Source organism: Cavia porcellus, unplaced genomic scaffold (genome assembly GCF_034190915.1).
Source record: "Cavia porcellus strain 051 isolate PalLab524CR breed Dunkin Hartley unplaced genomic scaffold, mCavPor4.1 scaffold_20, whole genome shotgun sequence".
Classification (NCBI taxonomy): Eukaryota; Metazoa; Chordata; class Mammalia; order Rodentia; family Caviidae; genus Cavia; species Cavia porcellus.
The window spans coordinates 53,166,944-53,190,019 of NW_026947503.1; the positions used below are offsets into that span (position 1 = coordinate 53,166,944).

At 37.0% G+C, this 23,076-nt stretch overlaps 1 protein-coding gene across 1 annotated transcript in view; it reads left to right on the plus strand.

Annotated features, from left to right (window-relative positions):
• Positions 1–23,076, plus strand: part of Cdh2 (cadherin 2) — a 205,745-nt gene that overhangs the window by 26,127 nt on the left and 156,542 nt on the right. The window contains exon 2 of the mRNA XM_063231811.1: positions 2,976–3,087. Within this exon, the coding sequence (XP_063087881.1) occupies positions 2,976–3,087 (112 nt within the window). The remainder of the gene's footprint in view (positions 1–2,975; positions 3,088–23,076) is intronic.

The following is a 23,076-nucleotide window of genomic DNA, read 5'->3' on the forward strand; positions in this document are numbered from 1 at the left end:
GAGTGCCCTCTTTGTGCCAGGCAGATAGTGCAAATACCTGGGTATTTCTAGGTATCGAGTATGTTAGCTATGGTGTCCCAACTTTTTTTTATGTGAAACATATAGGGCATGTAGGGCCATACTGTTTGGTCCTAATAATTTTCTCTTTTATATTATGAAATACATAGAGCATATAATGTAAGATATGTAGGGAATAATGCAGTTTTTATCTATGTGCTGTGCAAATCTTCAGATACTACCTTGTTGCTTTAATTTTATTTTTGGAAGAAGTAATCACAGAAAAATATGAAATCATCTGTACAGTCTTGCCTGCTGTGTTCCTATTTTTTCCTTCCCTGGAGTAGCTGTTATCACTGCCTTGTATGTTTTTATATTTCTACATTTATATGTGTCCGTAACACTGTATTGCCATATGTGTTTAAATGTGATATAAATGGATCATCAATCATGCTTTTCATTTAGGTTTTTGGCAAAATTCAGACTGCTGTGTGCTGTGTATTCGGTTTGAATTTGGAATGTCACACAAATAGGTTTTTGAACTAAAAATAATAGTAATTCCTAGCTTGGATTGTAATTGAATTTCTCTTTTTTCCTTCTCTTTTTGAAATGTAGCCCTGAGGATCCACAAAGTTCTAAGTTTTCGATTTTAGTGTTGCTGGGTATTACTTTCCTTGGACACGTGCAGATGTATTTGTCCCCCCTTCTTTTGATGGACAGTTAGGGAGACTCTAGTTCCTGTTGCTGAAACCTTGCCCCAGTGAACATTGGGCACATACCTACCAGAACAACCAGGAGAGCATCCCTGCGATATCGTGTATACCCACATCCACTGTCCCCAAAATTTTGCTAAATTCTACCCCAAGGCAGCCAGCTACACCTGTGTAAGGAGGTTGGTCCCTCCGTGTGGTTGTGTTTAGTCAGTGCATTCTTGCACTTTACAGACTTAAAACACTTCAGGAATCTGATAGGTTTGAACCATTATCTCACTGTCACTTCTTAAGCTATGTTGAGGTTAAATTCTGTGTGATGTTTAATAAAGTTCAAGTTTATTTTTTTTCTGTATTTTCTCAGATTTGAAAATAATAGTTTGCTGTTGCATTAGTCTGGACTTAGGTACGTTCGTATTCACAAAACTTTGTATACATAATCTGGGTTTTCCCTGATTTTATTTTATTTTTTATTTTAAAGAGAATAAAAATAAGAATAAAATAAAAATTTTGCATCAGATTAATAGGAGAGTAACAATAATACATTGCTGTCTTCATAGTAGTTACTCAGAATACAAAATATCAGCATGAAATATTGTCCAAACAACATTAGCACCAACTTTATTTTCAATGAAGAGAAACTAGCTATATAAATATCTTGACTATCATATGTATATATATATATATATAATGCATATTTTTTTCTTTTTCTTTTTTTTTCCTTTCCTTTTCCCATTCTCCCATCAGTTTCTCTCCTCTTTTGAACAGTTTCTTCCCAGTTCACAGTATCTGTTTCACATCTTGAATCTTATCAGCTTCTCACTCTAGTGAGACAACATAATGCTTACATATATGGGTCTGATTTACTTAACTTAATGATTATGATCTCAAGTTGTACCATTTACCTATAAAAGTCTTGAGTTTATCCTCCTTTATGGCTGAGTAACACTTCATTACATTTTTAAAAAGACTACATCTTTTTTATCCATTCTTTGGTTGATGGGCATTTGGGTTGTTTCCAAGATTTAGCTATTACAGATTGTGCTGCGATCCACATGGGTGCACATATATCGCTGTGGTATGATGTTTTTGATTCTTCTGGGAAGACACCCAGAAGGGGAATAGCTGGGTTGAATGGTTCCTCTAATCCTAGTTTCTTAAGAAATCTCCACACTGGTTCCACAGTTGTACCAGTCTACACTCCCACCAACGGGTTTTCCTTTAATTATAAAACTGCATTGCATTGTTTCATCCAGATACCTGTTCTGAGTTCTTCCTGTTTCTGGGGCTTCCCTTTCCTCTTTTGATCAATTTCTAGTTCTTCATACCAGTGTGGATTGTTCTGGTGCCCTCCCTGTGGCTACTAAAAGAGCTGCCTTGGGATGTTCTATGCATCCTTTCTCCCTTCTGCTGTGTTTGAACCTACATCAGTGCAGGGTGGAGTTTCCTATAATTGATACATCTGCTACCAGAGCTGTGCTCAGGGCTAATTGTCCTGTGATTGTGCCAGATGGGCTAGAAGAGATAGTGAAACTAGCTTGGTAGTTCAGTAGCATTTAGTATGACTAAGTTCAAAGCATACAGGAGTTAACTTTGCATATGAAGATAGGGCCCAGGTGACTGACTGTAATGTATGTGGATAGGCAAGATGGCAAGAGAATCTTGACTGTTTTTTAATTTTAAGTATAAGAAAGAAACGTAATTATATCTAGCTTTATTTATATTTTAATGTATCCTTGACCTTCAGATAAGATATATATCCTGTTGATTGGTTTGACTTGGTATAAAATACATCCTTCAGTAAATATAGTTTTGTTTCTTAAAGAACAGGGTGTACTGAAACAAACTTGGTAGATGAAGATAAAAATGTACATACTCGAAGGCATATGTATTTCATGAGAATTTTTGTTAGTAATGGTGATGTGTGGTCCCAGATGCCATTTGGCTTCCCTCCAACCTGACGCCCACTTGGTAGTTCTTCATTGACAATGACCATTTTAATGGAAATGGTCAGTCCTTAGAAGAACCTGGAATGTGTATTATTTAGATTTCACTGCACTAGACAAGTGGGATTTGTTTCTTCCATGCCAGTTATCAAAAAGATTAACCCTTTGACCTCTACGTTCTAATTGTAACCCTTCTGAAACAAAGGGGTTATTTGTACAAGACAGTTGAAAAAAAAAAAATGAGGCTAAATGCCAAGTGGAATGTTTCTCTGCTGAAGGAGGCAGCAGTCATGGCACACATTTTTATTTTCTTGTGTTGCAGGCATCTGTAGAGGCTTCTGGTGAAACCGCATTATGCAAGACTGGATTTCCTGAAGATGTTTACAGCGCCGTCTTGTCCAAGGATGTGCATGAAGGGCAGCCTCTTCTCAATGGTACAATCTCCCAAGATGTATTTGTACATATATACTGTCTGTGCTCTTAAAACGAATCAGCCATTTACAAAAAAGTCTCTAAATCATTTCCACAGTATAATAAGTCTGAATTTTTCACAATTACTATAATGAGACTGTAGAGACTTTAGGATTCCATCTTTCATGCTTGTAGTTGGAAATCTCCTGGTCTCTTGAAAGTTTCATATTTTTTTCTTTTTTGATTTACAGTATGATCCTTCACACAACTGATTTTTAGTATTTTTTTCTGCATACATTTTATGTCTTGAAGCATAAGACTCATCAGACATCTGTTTCTAGTTGTTTTAAAAAAGAGCCTTGACAATCACTTAGTTTTTTGAATTTAAGTTTTAAAAAGGAAACTATAATATCATCTTTGATAAAATGTCAAAATTTAATATTTATCTGCATTGTGATATACATATTTAACAAGTAATTTCAGTGGAGACTCACGAAATTTGTATTTTTGTTATTATACATTTATAGAAATTACTAAAGTCAGATATAGATTCATTTTCCATGTAAATATGGATGGTTTACTGTAGTTATCCTATGACAACTCTTGCCAGAAGTCTAGATAAAATCTGAAATAAAACCTGGACATCACAAGCAAAATAAAAACATAAATAAATAAAAAAAAACTTTCCAATTGAGAGCAAGTAAAACTTTAGGTAGTAGTATTTTCATGGACTTATTTATCATTACAGAGAATGTCATTGAAATGTGAAAGCAAGTAGAATTGATTAGTAAGATGTATTTAAATTTTAATTCCCTGCAAATCTTGCATATCTCTGAGGCTGTTTTAGAGAGCTGCATTTAGAAAATCTGTGTAACCTCAACTAATTAATTTACACAGAGCTCTACCACATAGCCTTAATTGAAGTGTCTCCATAGCACTGACAAATCTTAATGGTACATTGCTTAAGAATACCATAGACAGGAGACTTTGAAATGTAAATGACCTCTTAGCTACTAACGCTTTTGTAACTTATATGTTATTTTAATTTTTATTTAAAGTATGATCGATCCACTCACGCTTCAGTGATTTTTCTGAAGTTGAGTTTTAATATTCTTAGAGGCATGTTTCTGTCCTGCCTCAGCACATGGTGTTTTTAATAGAAGAATGAGTTAGTCTCAACTCCTCTCTTGTCTAGTGAGTAATGGTTGACATGATGATGACTTAATTCAAATCACGGTGTATAAATTTTGTTTGACTTAATGTGAAACTTGAAGTTCTGCATGTTTATCATTTTCTTTAAATTATTAGGTGGGCTCCTAGGACCCATATGATGTGTAGATGTTTTTTGAATGTGCAAAATATACTGATAGAATTCCACATAATTCAAACATAACATCAGTGGGATTTTCTTGTATTTTGCAATACATTTCTGCAATTCATTTTTGAGTGGGTAGTTCCTTTTCCTAAAAGCTTATAATTTGATGATTATAGGCAAATACATGGTCTGTCAGTAGAAATCATTGACCTAATATTAATTACTTTGGCTTTCTATAGTTTTGAAAGTGATTGCTTGTTTTCTAACTATTAGATAATGCCTCTAACAGTAGAAATTGGGCATAGCTTCTTATCAGCTTCTTTTTAGTGTAACATGGAAACAAGTTTTGGAGCTAAAATTGTAATCCTGAAAGAATAAAAATATTTATTTATTTTTTTTTTTTGCTCTAGCTAATCACTGAGAGAAGTGTGTATCATAGTCTAGTACAGTTTTCCACATATGACACTATGGCTTTTTTTTTCTGTATAGTTGTCAGAAAATATTAAAAGTGCTACCAGCACCTTACAGCTTGAAACACACTGTTTAAAGTTATTGGGGCCAATGATGTAGCTCAGTGGCACAGCACCTACCTGGCCAGCTTGAGATCCTGAGTTTGATTTTTGGCATCTAAATAAATAAATAATACATAAATTAAGTAAAAATAAAAATACTGGCTTGTAGATAAAAATTTTTGGAAAGAAAGAGAATTTCCTTAGGCTTTTGTGAAGTGTCAACATACCTGTTTTTAAGAGTACTCTCAGCAACTAATACTTAAAATGTAATGTAATGTCTTTCTAGGTTTTACCTCGTCTATATTTTTGGAATTTTTGGTGTCTTGATGCACTAAAGCCAGATACTGTGCCATAATTATGCTTGTGAGTTCCATGTCTTACAGTGAGATGGTTTGCCACATGTACTCCACAGCAGAAAGGAATTAATTGCTAAGTCAACCAGAGTGATCACTTTCAGCACAGGCTAGTGATCCATTCTGCCATTTAAGGAAGGAAGTAGTATTATGCAAGGGTACATGATGGTTTACAGGGGCATTGACCTCCTGGAATAGTCAACCATACTCAGGTGATTTCAGAAACGTCACCATATAATTTAATGATGTTTTGTAGTTTTGCTATTTTCCATCTGGTGAAAAAAAATTTCTTTGTTTAGTCCTAGGGTATTTGTGTGTTTTCCTTTTTTACTGTGCTTATAGTTGTTGTTATTTTTTATTTGTTTGTTTGGAGAGAGTTTCTTGCTATGTTGTCTTTGGCTGCCCTCAAACTAGTGACCACACTCCTGCCTCAGCCTCCCAAGTGCTGGGATTATTTGGCATGTGCCTAAAATAGCTATTCTCTTTTTAAAAACCTAAATAATAACAACTTGTATGCCTTGCTGTTTCCACTGATTTCCAAGGGTTGACATCTGGGGAGAAGAGGGCACGACTGACCTATGTGTATAGTACGGTTACATAGGATACAACTGCTCCATTACCTTTGTGTCAGAGTTTAACATTTTGGTATCTAGCTATCGTGAAATGCTGACCATTTTTTAAACAATTGAGTACCAATCTTTGTGAAAGTACTTGAAGAGCATTAAGTTTTAGAAAAAGAAGTAAGATGGTACTAGTCATGTTAGGAAAACTATAGAAGAAGCACAGCAGTAGTGGAGAAACCATTCTGGGCTCATGGTTCTGGTTCCCCTTTTATTTTCTGATGATGCCATGAATACTTTAGAAATGGCAAACCAAAAGAAGTAGTTATATCCTTGTAGTTCCAGTTTCTCTTCTGATATATTATATATATATATATATATATATATATATATATAGATTATATATATATTATATATTACATATTATATATTATATATATAATATATATATGGTGAAATAAAGAAGGCAAACATATTTTTTGAGCAAACTTTTATGTCCATTTTAGGTGAATATAGTTGCACTCTTTGAGGATAACCCAGTATTTGAAAAATGACCGTATGGGCCCTTGTTCCATTTTGTTAGCAAAACTTTGTTCTATTTTGTTACCAAAACCTTGTTCTATTTTGCTCAACTCTGATCTCTATTTTTGAACATACTGGTTGTTTCCAGCTTTGCCGTTTCATATATAGTGCTGCTCTGGAGATTCTTTTTTGGAGAACTTTGATATTTTCTTTGGAAATTTGTGTCTGAAAGTAGAACTGCTGGGGCAAAGGGAATATAGAGTCTGTGAGTTGATATTTTTATTTTTGTTTTTTTCCTGAGTGCATTTTATAGGAATCTTCCTTACAGGACTAAATGTATATTAGTTCTTTTCAGCTTCTTTATCCCCATGTAGTGCCATGATGTTTTCTTATTTCACACTTATTTTTTATGCTATGGTTTATGCATGTATTTGGCTTTATAATTTAGGATCAATTCTATTATGTTTAGGTAGTTATTTTTACCTTGTATTTTTCTACTCTTTTTTTAAAAGCATTTATTGCCAACCCTCTCATTTTACAGACAAGTGAATTAGAGCCCTGAAAGATTATAGATTTTTCCCATGATTATATAGCTTCTTAGATGGTTAGTTGCAAACCCAAAATTAGAACTTGGGTTTTCTGATGCTTAATCTAGCTCTGATGTTGCAGTGATAGAAACCATTTTGGTCTAACACAGAGAAGGATGAATGCTGACAGGAGCCAGCCTAAATAGCTACTTGTTTTGTGGCAAGTTTGTCTTAGAACTGTTTTCTTTTCCACTTCATGACACGTTGCTGTGTTGCTTTGGGAGACTTATCACGTAAAAACACCCCAGAGAATTAAAAAAATCTTTCAGTAATGTTCATTGTTAATATTTTGCACATATCCACTTATAAACAGAAGCATCTTGAGCTTGTGAAGATAATATTTAGACCTTAATGTTTAACTCCACTCCACTGAGGCAGAAACATCTCTTGTGGTAGTACATTACTTGCAAATGAAATAACTACAATCATAAATTTCCATTCTGTCACTAGCAGTGTCTGACACTATGAAATAACAACCGCACCGTGACATTGGGAAGAGGATCCCAGTTTGTTTTCAGTGTGGGTGCTAACAGTGATATTCCTGTGCGCTTTGCACTGGTGGCCTGCATGCTTAGTCGTTTCACTAAGTAAACTCCTTCAGTCTGGTCAACATAAATAGCAACCAGCAATTACCATGAGTATTTTCAGTCATTCATTCATACTTGCCACCTCTGGGCAGCACATGATGATTATTTTCAACTAGATGGAATTTGATTTAGATTAGTTTGCTTACTGATTAAGGCTTATCTGCAGTAACATGAGAGCTGGCGTATGATATCTTTAGATAGCAGTTCTGAAACACTCTGACTAGTTTAGTAGGGCTGAGCGCCTACACAGCTGCCTGTTCTGTAATGACGTGCCCACTTTTTTGTGATGTGTATCATAGTGTCTGGAAAGGGGCATCTGCTAATCTATTGGGAAACCATGGCTTTTGGTTGTTTTGAAAAAAAAAATCTTTGTTGTTAGTGAATGTGTAAATGTCTTAAAATACGTGAAAGGTAAGTTTATAAACATCTTGTCTATAAAGCCATATAGGCCCTTGTGCTTTACTGATTTCCAGTTGATCAATACTAAGTTCTGTGGTTGTTCTCTTGGATATTGATGGTGAACTCAGAGGAGAAATCGGTGACCTGCAGCCAGATACAATCTAAGGCGTGACTATTTTTGTTTAAGTTGTCCTTTGTGGTAGGTGTTTTTATTTTATTTTTAAAAGAGCAGCTAACTATATAATAAGATCAATAAATAACTGACAAGTTTCATTCTTGTTTTTGTTATAATCATTCATATTTCACTTAATATGGTCTAGTATTCAGTTTTGAGGGCCTTTTGTAGTTATTCTTAGCCAGCAGTACTTTGTGATTTGGAAGAGCTGAAGTTTGTTCCCTCACGAACTTGCAGCCTGGAGATAGCTCTTACAGAAAGGAAGTCACTGTTCTATGTATACCTTGCTCACAAGCCTTAGCAAACAGATATTTAAAGGTTTAAAAACCTGTCCTTTTAAGATCACAGGCCCTTTCTTTCTTTTTCTTCTTTCTGGTTAGTATCCAGAGGAGAGAAGAAAGTAAATGTGATATATAAGCATAATATACCATATGTTAGGTGATAATAAATGTTGTGGGAAAATAACAGAGAAGAGAAATAGGGAGAATCTGCCCCTGCGCTTTACCTAGGATGGTGTGTGTGTGTGTGTGTGTGTGTGTGTGTGTGTGTGTTCCAAAATTTGCTTATCCATTCTTCTGTGATGGGCATTTGGTATGTTTTTATTTTAACTGTTATGACTAGTGCTCATAGGAGCAGCAATATACAAATAAGTACTTTTTTGAGTACCTGGATTGATTCTTTTGAGTCTATATACATGGGAGGGAGTTAAGAGGTGATATAGTAATTTACGTCTTTTTTTTTTTTTTTCTTTTTTGTTTTTATCAGTACCAGGGATCGAACTCACGACTGCCTGCTTGCAAGGCAGGCGCTTATGCCGCTGAGCTAAATCCCCAGCCCCTAATTTACGTTTTAACTACTAGGTGAACTACTAGATTGCTTTTCTCAGTAGCTGAACAGTTTTGTATTCTGCCTGCTAATGTGCCAGAGTCCAGTTTCTCCCTGTTCTCAACACTCGTTATTTTATGTTTATTTTGGTTGCAGGTAACTATCCTAGTTAAATGTGAAATAAGACCACATTACAGTTTAGATTTGAATTTCCCTACTGATCAATGACCATGAGTATCTTTTCATGTATTCCCTTGGTAGAGATCCTTTGAAGAAATATCGTTCCTATCACGTCCTTTGTTTGTTTTTAAATTTAGTCATGTGTCTCTTGGTTCTTGGGTTATAGGAGGTTTTTTTTTTTTTTCCTATGTCCTGAATACCAGACTTATATCAGACATGATTTGCATATATTTTCTCCTACTGTGTAGATTGTTGTCTTAGTCTGTTTAGGCTATTGTAACAAAATATCATAGACGGAGTGGCTTATAAACTACAGAAGTTTATTTCTCACAGTTCTATAGTCTAAGAAGTCTGAGATCAAAATATGGGCAGATTTTATATCATACAAGCCATCTCCTCAGTGTAACCTCACATGGTCAGAGAGGAAAGTAGCTCTCTAAGATCTCTTTTAAAGAGCACTTATCTCATTCATAAGGGCAGCACCCTCATGACTGAACAGAAGGGCAGTGCCCCCGAGGCCCCCACCTCCCAATACTACCACATTGAGGGTTAGGATTGTGATAACAATTTTGAGAGAGAAAAGCATTCAGAGCTTCACAGTTTTATTTTCACTTTCTTTATAATGACCTTTCATGCACAGAAGCTTTTCTTTCTGATGAATTGCAACTTTACTGTTTTTTGGTTACTCTTACTTTCAGTATCAGACCTAAGAATGCATCCTAAATTGGAAGATCATAAAGATTTACTCCTACGTTTTTTCCTAAGAGTTTTATGATTTTAAAATTTTATCCTTGGTCATTGATTTTTGTTTAGCTAATTTTTGTATGCTGTGCTAGCCAGAGGCCTAACTTGATTTTCTGAGTATATTTAAAGAGGCGACAGGGCATTCTGGTTTGTGTGCATGGTATAAGAGAGAGCAGACTCATAGATAGTTCAGTGGTGTTACAAGCGCTGGGAAGACCAGCAGCTCGGTTAGAGTATGTTGAGATGAGATCCAAGATGCCAAGTAGACATTTAGATGTGCATTTGGTGCTCAGAAGAGAAGCCCCCCATTCTATAGGGTGGAGAGTACTATGTGTACAGAGAGTAAATAAAGTCACAACCCGGATCAGAATAAATAGAGCGCTAATAAGAGCAGGAGAAACCAAAGAAAGAAAGGAAGCCATTTAAGTATTGAGCCTTGAGGACTCAATACTTGAGTGTTAAGAAATTAGTAGGAGGAATAGAGAATGAGACAGAGAGACCTACAGGGTGGTGGGATGTTGGAGAGGAGAAAAGGGTTCCTTGCAAAGGGACTGAGTGTTCTTCTGTGACAGATGCTACCGAATGGTCCAGCTCAGAGGATGACAGTGAATGGCAACACGGAGTTACTGGAATCTTTGCTAAAATACTCCCAGAGACAAGGATCAAAAGCTTTATTTGTGTATGTTCACAAGTCAGGTGGAGGAGGGAAGCTGGATGGAGACTGAATTTTCCATTAAAAGAAAGAAGAATCTAGTGGTACTTGGAGAGGAAAGTGGGGTCAGGCGAGGATATTTCTTCAAGTTGGGGGTTTTATCTGATTGTGTGATGAGCACAACAGTCCAGTGGGGAAGGAAGAAGTGATCTACAGAATATGAGAGACAATTTGCGGTGACATTATGGAGTAGCTACAGAAATGAGATCCTGTGGGACTAAGAAATCTATATTTTTGGCAGGCAACCTGCATTTTGTTTTTATGTACCTGCAGTTGGGAGCCACTTTGGTGGCTTGGTTGAGTCACTCCACAAATGGTTAAAAGTCCTTCATTTCGGCTTACCGATTTTTTGTCAGCAGAAGGTTTTCTAGCAGAAATGGCAGAGAAGATAAAAATGAAACCCTTGTGGTGTTCAATGAAGTAAACAGTATTTTCATTGCTGTAGCATCCTGACAGATGGTTATCCAGTTTCTGCAGGAATACTACTGCCACTTTCTCCCCCCAAATGGGAAGCTGATCACTCCCTTACAAAGTCTGCTTCATCTTTGGAGAATTCTTAGCTGTTAAAAAGCAATTTCTTAAAAAGTTTCACCAAAGCATATGTTTCTAAAAATTCTACCCACTGGTTCCTTTGGCACCGCACAGAACATGTCAGTTTCTCTTGTGCTCTGAAGTCATTGATTTCATCATTTGTTCATTTCAAAAAGCACTGATGAACATTGGTCATGTTCCAGGTCCTTTCTCAAGGAATCAGGCAATGATAATCCAAAGGCAAGCAACATCCCTGTGCTAGGAACTTGCATTCTAGATATCCTGCGGATACCTGACATAATCACCTGGGATCCTTAAATCTCCTTTGCCCAAGCTGAACATAAAGCAGTTTCTTCAGGGCCCTTTGAACATTCCACTCGCTCTTGCACACAGAGGAAAGTGAGGTTCCCTTCATGGGGACGAATGGAATGCCACATGTGTCCCGATGTCCACGACAAAGGCATTCTTCTTTACCTTTGGTGTGGATGTGAACTTCCAGGGAAGCCTGAGGTGAAACTGGAATTATTACGGCTACGTTACTTTGTTGGCTCTGCTAAGGTTGTAGTTAACTAAAACTCCTGGGTGTTTTTGAGGCAAACTGCTTACCATCTTGTACTTGTAAAATTGATTTTTGTACACAAATGTTAGACTTGTAAGTTGATTTTTAAAAAAACAAAACCTGAGCTCCGACAGTACCTGGAGACCCCGCTGACAATTCAAATACATAATAACCCTTGGAAACAATGCTAGCACTTATTTTTAAATCCTAATTTGAGCAGGTGGATATACAGTAAAATCTCCAGGCTTTAGATGATATAAACTGTCAAACTGATATAGTACCCCACCTTGTGTACACATACATGCACTTACAAACTCACACTCTTGAAATCATCAAATGATCAAGAAGAGATGAGTAAATTCAGCTTGCAACCACTTGCCACTCCCAAGACACATGTTAAGACCATATTTCAATTCTTGGCCTATGATTTTCTTAAAATAGAATTTCTTAATGTCAGGCAATAGAGAAAATGCCTGTTGCGGATATATAAAGGCTAAATAACAGGGGGTTTAGACTATCCCAGTTATGAGTGTTTCAGGCTGTTGTTGAAAAATGAATTTCATGTTTTCAACAAAAAATAAAAAAGTCTATTTTCAGTAATGCACATATCTTATCAAAGTGCATCTCTAGCTGTTAAAAAGATTCCATTTCATGTGTGAACTTTTACGTCAGTAGATGGCTGTCTCTGAAATTGACAGAACATAGGACGAAGAGGAATCTCTTATGGGGTTTGTTGATGTGAACACAATTTTTTCCCCCATCAGTCAGTGTGTGTTTTAACTGTGGCTTTCCAAGGGTCTCAAGTTTGTTTCTTTCCTTTTCCACATCACTTTGGTTGAGGTTTGCTCAGTTGTAACAGGAAAGTCACTAACAGGTTGATCTATAATTTTTTATTCTTCAACATTGATATTTCTTTTATGACTTGCTGCTATTTTGAAACAAAAGTCTTCTCAAACGAAGTCATCTTTGATGCTAATACTCATACTCTACGCTGTGTCAGAAATGAGATCAAGAGTGCCAGCTGCTTTTGAAATGTGTATGTGCACGTGAGTGTGCATGTGCTTGCTCGTGGGCGTACCTCTCCTGTGCCAGGAACTTTCATGATAATGCAGCATTTCCCCTCCGTGAAAGATTCTCATTTTTAACAGAAGCAGTCATCACAGTTTAATTGTAGTACCTTTTAAATGGGCTGCTACGGGATCCTACCCTACTTAAGTGCTTTTAGCTTTTCAGTTCAGCTTTTGTTTATAGAGTCTCTATTACAGGAAATAACTCTTCCAAAGTTCTGATTTTTTAAAAACTTCTTATGATCTGATAGAATTGCTTTTTAGGTTTTAGGGTGCTTGAAAGTTGCCCCAGAAGAGCTTGTTAAAGACAGATTCCTGCTGCCCCGGGTTCTGAGGCTTGGGTCCCCAAAATATTCATTCCAGTGAATTGCAAGTGATTCTGGCACAGGTGTTCTCCACCACCTTACATATTTGGGATCAGTGCTTTCACAACAGAGATTCAGAATGTGTTCACCTACATGTTTTCTGTTTTTAGTAGAACCCTCTTAGTTCAGATGGATTTTGCGAGACATTTTTGGAGGCTCTAGATAAGTCCTTCTTCCTTGCTTTTAAAATATAATATCCTACTTTCTGTCTTTGGACAGATTTTAACAGCATCTAACACAGATGTTGAAAAAAATTTTGGGTTAACTGTGGATCAGAACATAGCTTACATACAGAACTACTACTTATTTATTTGCTCTTCGCAACCTGAATATTCATTTCACCAGATGCTGAAACCAGGACACTGGGAAAGTTTAGCAGAAGTGCGAAGCAAATTGAGACAAAGGTTTTTCACTTAACTAAATACAAAAGAAAATGGCCCATCATTTCTAGTACTTCTCAGCTACTTCCTAGAAATGAGAGCTTCTCATCCCACCCCTTCATTTAGTCCTGCTGATGCTGTGGGCTGAGCAGGGCGCTTAAGCACCCGCTGAGACCGCCTTCTACCTTGGCTTCACCTGGCCTCCCTCATCTCCTTTATCTTGTTAGTTGGTTCAATCAGCAGTTTGTTGGATTATATTTGATAATCCTAAAAATCAGGGCCAGTTCATTTTACTTGGTCCTTCGCTTCAAAAATTATCTCTACCTTAAATAGCCTCAGTTTTAACATGTATTATAAATCTAGGAAGTACTGATAAGAAGTTCCCAGAGTGTGGGGAGCATTTGTGTTCTGTATATCAATTTACCCAATGTATGTTTTCTGTAGTGTGCCAGAAAGTCACTATAGCTTGTTTTGGAGAATGCCAGTGTTTAGCTGACATGGATGGGCTTTTGTAGTGGGATAGACAGTCATAACTTATGGCAATCACTGAAATCATAAATATTTCTTTGAATAATTTCTGACTGCTTTTGAAGGCCAGAAACAATGGGCCACCTTAATGAAATGATCACGGAGAAATCTCCACAGAGCGGAATTATTTGTTCTCTAATTCCTTCATGAAATTAAATCTTGCAGATTTTCATATTATGCATATATGTAATTATGCCTTCAGTTCAGTCACTGAGATCTGCAGTGGCATCTTTTGTTGACTTGTCATGTATTCTGTCAATGCAAAAGGCAAATTTATTAAAGCATCTCTTTGCATTTATACTGTGAAAAAATGGTCCCTTAAGAGATAATCGCTTACTAACTACTTAAACTGATAAAGCCCCCATATGATCTTCCTACTTCATTACTCATTAACAAATTAGTAGATACCATGAATTCTCAACCCATATTACTGCCTCATTCTTCAAGTTTCAGTAGTTTTGTATTTAAGTGCCCCAATTATTTAATTCTTCTCAGATAATAATTACAATTTATTATTTTTCAAGTAACCATTGGAAAAACAGAAACCTAAGGAGTTCAGAACAAGTGCATCCTGTGCTTACTTACTGGTAGATGATGTCTACTGGCCAATCACACATGGACATTTTGTCAACCCTATGTTAAAATGCATAAGAAATACGTTTCCTTTGGCATTCAGATTGGTTAATTTTAAATGCATTACAGTTGCATAGCATTTTATAGTTGTGGAACGATTTCATGTTTTATTTTAGCTGTCCCAAACTCTATGAGTTATGTAGAACAGGATGTGTTTTCTTTCTTTTGCGTACTGCTGAATCCACACAGCTGAAGTAGAATCATGGGATGACTAAGCAGCTAAACATGGTTTGGACCTCTGTTTTGATACAGGTCCTTTCCCGCCAGCCCATGACATCAGGGCTTTTCTGTAAGGCTGCTTCACACAGGGCATTTCAGGCACCTTCCACTTTCTCATGTATGACGTACCAGTAGTCATTAACTGATTTGGGTTTCAAAGTCCATGTTTCCAGTTGAAGTATACATCCATTTTCCCATCCGTTTTTCAAGAATGGTCACCAATCTTGCTTAGTTTCCTTGCGATGTTAACGAATAACCTCAAGTTCTCAGGTCCTCCAGTGTTTTGAGTCCTGATAAGATTCTCAGCAATGCTGGGTCTGGTTTCAGGGCAATGTCAGGGGATGGGTAAGCACTTTGCACCACCAACCTGTACCCAGCGTGTCTTAAGATATGAATGCTTTCTACTTGAGAAATAGTGATTCACTTCATTGGAAGATGCAGAAGACAAATGTAGCCCTCATGAAGTAGCATCTTGCTTTTGCAGTAGGAGTGGCCAACAGTTAACTGGGCAACCATCTATTTATTCATAAATGCTTTTGTCTGCACCAGAATTCTTGTTAAGTGAAAATCTAGCAGGTGAGAGCCCTTTATAAAAAGCAGCTAAAATTGCATAAAATACAAGAGACTTCATGGGTTAATAATAATAGATTTAACTTATCAAGTAACTTGTGTGTGCCAAGTTCTTAGTGCAAATTATCTTTAGTCTTTAAAATGACCTTGTAAAGTAGCAGTCCAGTGTTGCAGGTACAGAAATTCACATCTAAAAACACTTTAGTTGCTTACCAATGTATACCATCAGTTAATAACTCAGGCCTGCAGGGCTTCTTCTGGGCTCTCTTTTCCTTTTTCCTTTTTTTTTTTTTTTTTTGTGTGTGTGAGGAGGAGGGTACCAGTAATTAAAAACCTTGGCACTGAGCTGTATTCCCAGGTATTGTTTTGTTTTTGCTCTTGCAGCTTGCCTGCTTTTCAGACAAGTTCTCAATAAGTCACTCAGTTCTTCAGGCTGGGCTCCAACTTTTAGTCCTCCTGCCTCAGCCTCTCCAAGAGCTGGGATTCCTGGAATGCACCACCACACCTGGCTCCTCTTGTCCTCTTTCTGATGTTTCATGTTGCTACCACTTGAGATGCCCAAAAATTCAGCTAAGAGATCAACCAAATCAAGCAGTGTTGCTTTTCGGAGAAGGCCATTGAAATGCAGTTGAAGAAAGGCAGTTTGCATAGATAAAGAGGAAGAGATGGGTAAGGGTGTACCTGGGAGGTTAGGTCGGCTTGGGAAGAAGAATCTTACTGCAGATTGCTTCCTCAAAATGTGGACCAGACCCTGAAGATGAATGCGGAGTCTGTGTTGGTTGGCAGGTAGCAGTCCTCTAGGACTGTGAAGGAAGAAGATGAAGCAATTGTGGGTTTGATAGGAGGACAGTGTGGATGACGCTGGCCTTAAAGACTGTGGACAGTATATAGTGTTACATGTGAAATCAGTTGCTAGTGGGCTTTTGGAGTTCCCCAGGATCCACTCTTCTATTTTTTATGTTTGTTTGTTTGTCTACTCCTTGCTGCTCACATGCCATGCTTAGCTTTAGGAGATGCTAAATCCAGTTCCTGTGTTAGGAGTGAGAAACCACAGCCCTATTCTTCTGTGCACAGTGTAACACTTTGGATCAGTGAAATAAGGTTAGGGAAATATTGTTCCCTTTCATCCTGTCTGTCTCTGTCTGTCTTTCTGTGTCTCTTTGTTTCCTTCCTTGAATGAGAATAAGGAAACAATCTTAAGGGTCCTTGTCAGTTACCTACTTCCAAGCAAAGTAGGAGGATATCTGTCCCTAAGTGAAATTATTGAACTACTGAATTTATAAAATCCAGAAACCTTCGCTATCTCTGGGCCTCCAGTCCTGTTAGCTGATAGGCTCCATTGATTGTGTAAGGCAGCATGAGATGAGTTTTCTGTTAGATGCACCGAGTTGCATCCTAACTGGTACTGGGCCTCACTAAAGTCTCAATGAGAATGTGAGCAGGGGCTTCTTACTTCCATAGAAATGAGAGGCGGGTACATGGGGAGTAGCCAGAAGCAGCGAGTTTCATGCCAGAGATGTTGGAAGGTGTTGCTTTGATTGAGGGCCTGCATTGATGTGCTTTGAAGCTATGAGCCTCAGATGGTTGTCAGCTGCCTAAGGTAGAGACTGTCACTTATTTGACAGAAAACAAGGCCAAAGGAGAGTGTATCTATTGATGAAAACAGTATGATTTTTACATAAAGTAGTAATTTGGAAAGATGGAGATATGGTGCTGGTTTGCAAATTATAAAACTATTTGGGTAACAAAAATTTTAATTGAGATGTAGGGACTTATTCTTTCATGCCATAAAAATGCTTTGGGAAAATACCTTATCTAATTTGTACTTTATTTCTTTCCTCTCTAAATGGACCAATTTTTTTCTAAGTGTTTTCCAAAATGTTTTATATTCTTATATTTCAAAGTAGAGTGTACAGGAAAAAAATCAAGGGCTTTTTCTAGGTCAAATCTTAATATAAAATCTCATGGCAGTGATTGATGCACTGTGTGAAGATTCTATCAAGAGTCCCTATATCTGGTGCAGATGGAGGGAAGGTAGTGTCATTCAGATCCACAGTGTGCTTCTGCAGGGACTCAGCTGTCGCCATCTTTACTCCTGTGGCCTCTTTTCACATGCAGATGGGGTGCAAAAGTGATTTGGTGTGAGATTCTTAAAAACTGACAGAAATTTTACTACGTGAGTGCTTTTTTTTTTTTCTAGTAGAGAATACAAGTTTTAACATATTTTTAAAAACTCATGGTGGGTTTTGTGATCCTAGATTTGTGAAAAAGCAGAAGGAAGTGTAAGGCAGTCATTATTTTCAAAGACTAGAACTTCGGCTATGTCTTAAACTGTTTTTGCTGTGGGCCGTTTTATCAAATTATGTAGTATTTATTGATCTTAAGTGACATTTGCTTTCTCAGATTTTTGGAATTGTTTGCTGGTTATGTGTCTGGTTAATTGAGAAAATGGTGTAAAGGGCTGTTTTTAAAATTCTAAATTAGAATTCCAGTGAATGGATGAGTGTTTGTATTTGTCCATGTGTCTGTTTCTAAATTTTTCATGAAGCCAATCTTTGGAACGCAGCTCCTCAAAACTTGGAATTACTTGTGGCTCAAACTCCTGCAGGCGTTTAATTCTTTCACTGTTCTAGACCACTTTGAAGGAGGGGTTTGTTGCTTTCACAGTCAGCTCCACTTGGGAAAGTCTTGGCGGCATTACAGCTCTCTGAGCCCCTGAGGAGGTAACACAATTTTCGACTTCAGTCACCAGGGACAGAGCCCAAATCTTCTCCTGCAGTGCTCCCTGGAAGAGGCCTGCTCGCCAGCTATATGCACATCTGGATGGTTTCCATCTTCTTGGGCCTTGTGCCAGTTAATTCTGGCTTCTACATGCTCCCCAAGCTTGGTGTGATTACTGCACAGGTATGATAAAGTGTGTATCCCTGTCTTTTGCAGCAGGAGCTGTCAGATTGTTTGCTTGGAAATACATTTGACATCACAACCTTGTACTTTATTCTATTTACATTTCACAATGTGTTTTCCTTGCTTCTGATTATGGCACTTTCCATTTCCCATCCCATTCCGTGGCAGTGCACAATAGCATACTGCCTTCTGCGAGTGGAAGGCCATTGTTTTTTCCCTGCTCCAGAGCAGAGCACATATTTGATCCAGAGTCTCTCGGAAGTGTTTCTGTATTCCATATGGATGGACCTCAGAGGACCAGCTGAAGTTTACTCATGGCCACAGGCTCGCTGTTCGTGCAAATGCAATCACAAGTAGTCATGATGCTTCTGACTAATGCTCACTGAATGCTGTATGGTGGGTATGAGAACGTTCTGTGTGAATGAGCTCCCGGGTACCTTGTAATCACCATGAAGTGTGGGCACTGTGATTATCTGTTTTACAAAGGAAAACTAAGGCCAAGAGGGATATGTTCCTCTTCCAAGGTGATAAGAGGGTGGGGACACTTTATGTCACATTATTTCAAAGATTCTGTTTCTTTGACCTTATAATAGGTTTTGTTTTTTTGTTTGTGTTTGTTTAGACAGGGTTTCACCATGGAATTCAGAGTAGCCTTGAACTCATTTTGTAGCCCAGACTAACCCCAAACTCCTGCCTTAGCCTCGAAAGGGCTGGGAGTTTACAGGTGTGTTCCACATCACACATGGCTACTAATTGTTCTCTTACATTTTTCTAGATATTCTTACAGTGAATAATAAAAGGCATATAGGTTATGATTGCTGAAATATAGAGTTGTTCAGTTTTTATAAGTCATGAATCTGCATTTTTAAAGTTGTGAACTGGACTGGACTCTTAGCACTATCATGTGTTTTGCAAATCATAAAGTTATATTCTCCTTAAGAACAATGCAGTTTTAATATTTCTGTTCTTATACCAGTTGTATCAATGCAAACTTTTTTCGGATACTTTTTGACAGTTATCACAGTTAAACTATTTTTGCTTAAATTGTAGTTAGATATTTTTAAATATAGAAGTAATTGTATTTTACTTGTGAGCTTGAAATTTTTGCAGCTGTGATTTAAAGGAGTAAAATGATGGTAAGAATATTTTTCGGGGAAATATAATTTAACATTAGCAATGCATCAACTTTTGATTCAATGATATTTCGAGAGGCAAATTATAATTTTCAGTAAAGTAGCTATTAACCAGAAGATTACACACAGAGGCAATTGTAGTGTCTGTTTGCATATTTCAAGGACAAGAATCACACAATGTGTGATACCTAATTCTTTGGCTGGACTAAAATACCTCTAAAACCTATCTATAAAGATCTGTTTTTATTAGAGATTCTGGGTGTGACCTGACCATTGTTTGCATCTGAAATCGGTTTACAAATTGACTTTTAAGTCTAAGCAAAAGAGCAATTCAAATAGGCTGTTGGTTTGTATCCCTGGTGTACCTGCCAGAATAGAATAAACAGTGCGTCTATTGAACAGGTAGCCTGGTTCATCCTGTCTGTTCTCTTTTGTGTTTTTTTTTTTTTTTTTTTTTTTGTGGGAGGTAATCTCATTAATGATAAGACTAACTCAAAATACAGCATTCGCCTAATTTTTTAAATTTTTGAATGCTGTTGAAGTATATAAAAAAATTTGAATATTATAGGGCAGCAGCCAACATTCTGTGGAGACTAGGTAGACACATTATGCCCTATGAAAGAATAAATTCATATCTGATATTTTGTCAATTGAATTTGTGATATGTAATCTGTGAATTTACATAAATAAGATTGTTAGACTTAATTATAACTCAAAAAATTTTTTCAGAGCCCTAATTACATATCCTGATGTAGCCTATTAATTGGTTTTGTTTCACTTTTTATTGCAGAAAAATCAAATGAGAAACTGCTGTGTTGTTTCATGGTAAAATTTCTAAAGAATCTCAGAATAAATGTTAAGTTTTTTTAAAAATGCAAAATTTTACAGAATATAAAACTTTGTTGTGATAAAATTTACACAATAGCAAAATATCAAAATGTGCAGAATAGCAAAACAGCAACATAAACATTTTAAAGAATATCAGGTGAGTTACTATAGCTGTTAGTGGTATACTGTTTAAGTTAGATTACTTTTCTTGTTGCTGAGATAAAATACCCGACACCTAAAGATAAAGGATACAAGGTTTATTTAAACTCACAGTTTATAGAGTTTTCAGTTCATAGTCAAGTGGTTGCAAGACAGAGAGGCATGGCAGAGGGATATCACAGAGGAGAAACAGTCAAGGGAGTGGCACGCAGAAGGCCGCGAAGTAGCCTTGTTCAAAGCAGCAGCCTCCCTTCCCTGTTATTCCATCTAGAATACAAGCCTTTTGAGTGTGGCTTTCCCATTAGCTACACCCAGAAATATGATAAGCCAATTACTGGGCTAATCCAGTACTACATTAACCCTAACCCACACTCACATACCCAAAATCCAGCCACCTCCAAAAAGCCCCACATATGCTCTCATGAGGCTCTGGGGGACCTGTGGATGTAAGCCATAACATATACTGATTACATATAGTTTTAATTTTCCATGTTTCCTTTAGTCCCCTGTCCTGGGAATATGGAAAGTATCCCAGTATAGCAGGCCATTCCCATCCATTATTCCTTTGTATCCAGTGTCTAAAATATGTGTCACTTAGTATTCTTTCAGGATTGTAATGTATTATTTATAGTTTTGTACAGTACTTGATAATTAGTGGAGTTTACATGTCAATATACATTATTAGGAAAGAAATGTCACATTTTTATTTCCTTATGAAAGAACTTTCCAAATACATTTATACTCAAATACCCTTGAGGAACTTACGTACATTAGGGAATATACCTCCCACCATAATAAACTCCCACTCTGCTAAACTCTCCTTTTTCATGATCTAGCTGTATTCATGTATTCATTTTAGCATAGTTTAAATTGCTGCACTGTAGTCATCCTTGGTCCTCTGAATAATTATTTTCCTTCTTAAAAAGTGGAATGGGTATTATTTTAATCATGTTAAGTAATATCATAAACATATTTTTGAATAGGTAAATTGGTTTGACCATTGATAACTATGAAGAAAGTATTTTCCCATTGTCTCAGGGCCTTAAACTGATGGCCATATCCTAAATTTCAGATGGGGCTAGAATAATGTGTCACTATGACTACCATAACTTGAATTTGCTGTTATTTTTAACAGCTTATATATTCCCAAGACACTGAGATGTAGAATCTATCAAGTAAATCCATAACTGCTCCAGTGGGAGCCAGGAGGAAAGCCCTGTAGATTTAAGTATTATTTTCCCGACCTCGAGCTGGCAGATAGGATGACTTGACACTTTTTTTTTCTTTAGAAAGAAGATAATTTCCTAAGTAATGATGCCTTTCATACTGCTGGTGGAATTTATTATGCAAACCACAAACTGTCTGTCCTGCCTAAAACAACCATGGGCCCATAGTGCCTTGAAAATCAGCCATCTGGGCCAAGCATGCATGGGCTTTGGATCTGCTCCTGGGCAGCATCTTGGCCCTGTCGTCTTATTAATATTCTGGCCCCATCACATGGAATTGTTACCGATGGGTCCAGCCTGCTCCATGTGACCACGTTGCTGCATCTTTATACATGCTGAAACCCTTCTCTCCAGCCTGCTGGCTGCTTCTGTTCATCTTTCAATTCTAGGAAGTCGCCTTTACCCACCAGACTGGCAGTTCTGTCAGGGTAGCAAGTCTCCCTCAATTCTCTGTTTCCTGTGCCACATGGGGCTTTCTCAATGCATGTTTGAAATAAATGATAGCTATTCCTCACTTAACTCTTTTTACAATCATTCCTAGGTGATTGACATACTTTGAGATTTGAATTTGGTACCTGATGCCTTTGACACAAAAATTTCCCCATATCCATCATTTGCTTGTTTGGAAGCATAAGCTGAAATTTACGGATGTTGCTTGCCTTATAACCCAGTACCCTTCACTCCCAGGACTGTTTGTTTGGTACTTGTGGTTTTGGTTACTTGTAGAGCCTTCTGGAATCAATTAATGGTGAATACCAAGGTACCACCATATTTACCAAATGAGAAAGTTGAAAGTTTACCCAAAATCACATTTTTAAAAATCAGAATATAAAAGTTAAACAACTTATCCCAAATCAAAGGTGATTATTTGTAGATAAGTGACTGGAAGCCTCCTAACGTATTTTATATTTCTTCAAATGTACCAAATTTGCCCAAATTTGATGTACTGTATTAAGGGCTTTAGATACATCAGCTTAATTATCACTGTTATCAGTTGGGGCTGATTTAATATATACATTAAAGATACTAAGTAGATTCAGAAAACCCGAGAAACTTGCACAAGTACCCAAGTGATAAATGTAAGCTTCCATATATATTAAAAGCCATGTGCCATCTTTCTTAATACTATATTTAAAGTAAGTAATTCATTTTGATTTTTGAAGACTCATTGTGCAGCTCTGTTACCCCCATTTTTCTAAATAAATATGATTTCATCTTCATATCTGGTGATATACAGCAACCAATAATGGATAGCTAAGGTCTGCTTTTCTCAGGATGACAGCGGTCTTCAAACAAATTCCTTGGCTCTAAGCATATATGTATCTGGATGTTTTCTAAAGAACAAATGACCTGACCTTTGGAAGAAACCTCATTTTTATTAAAAACTTACCTGTGTTTTTTGTTAAATGTGAAGCATTGTCCTGTCAGTCTAAATAGGT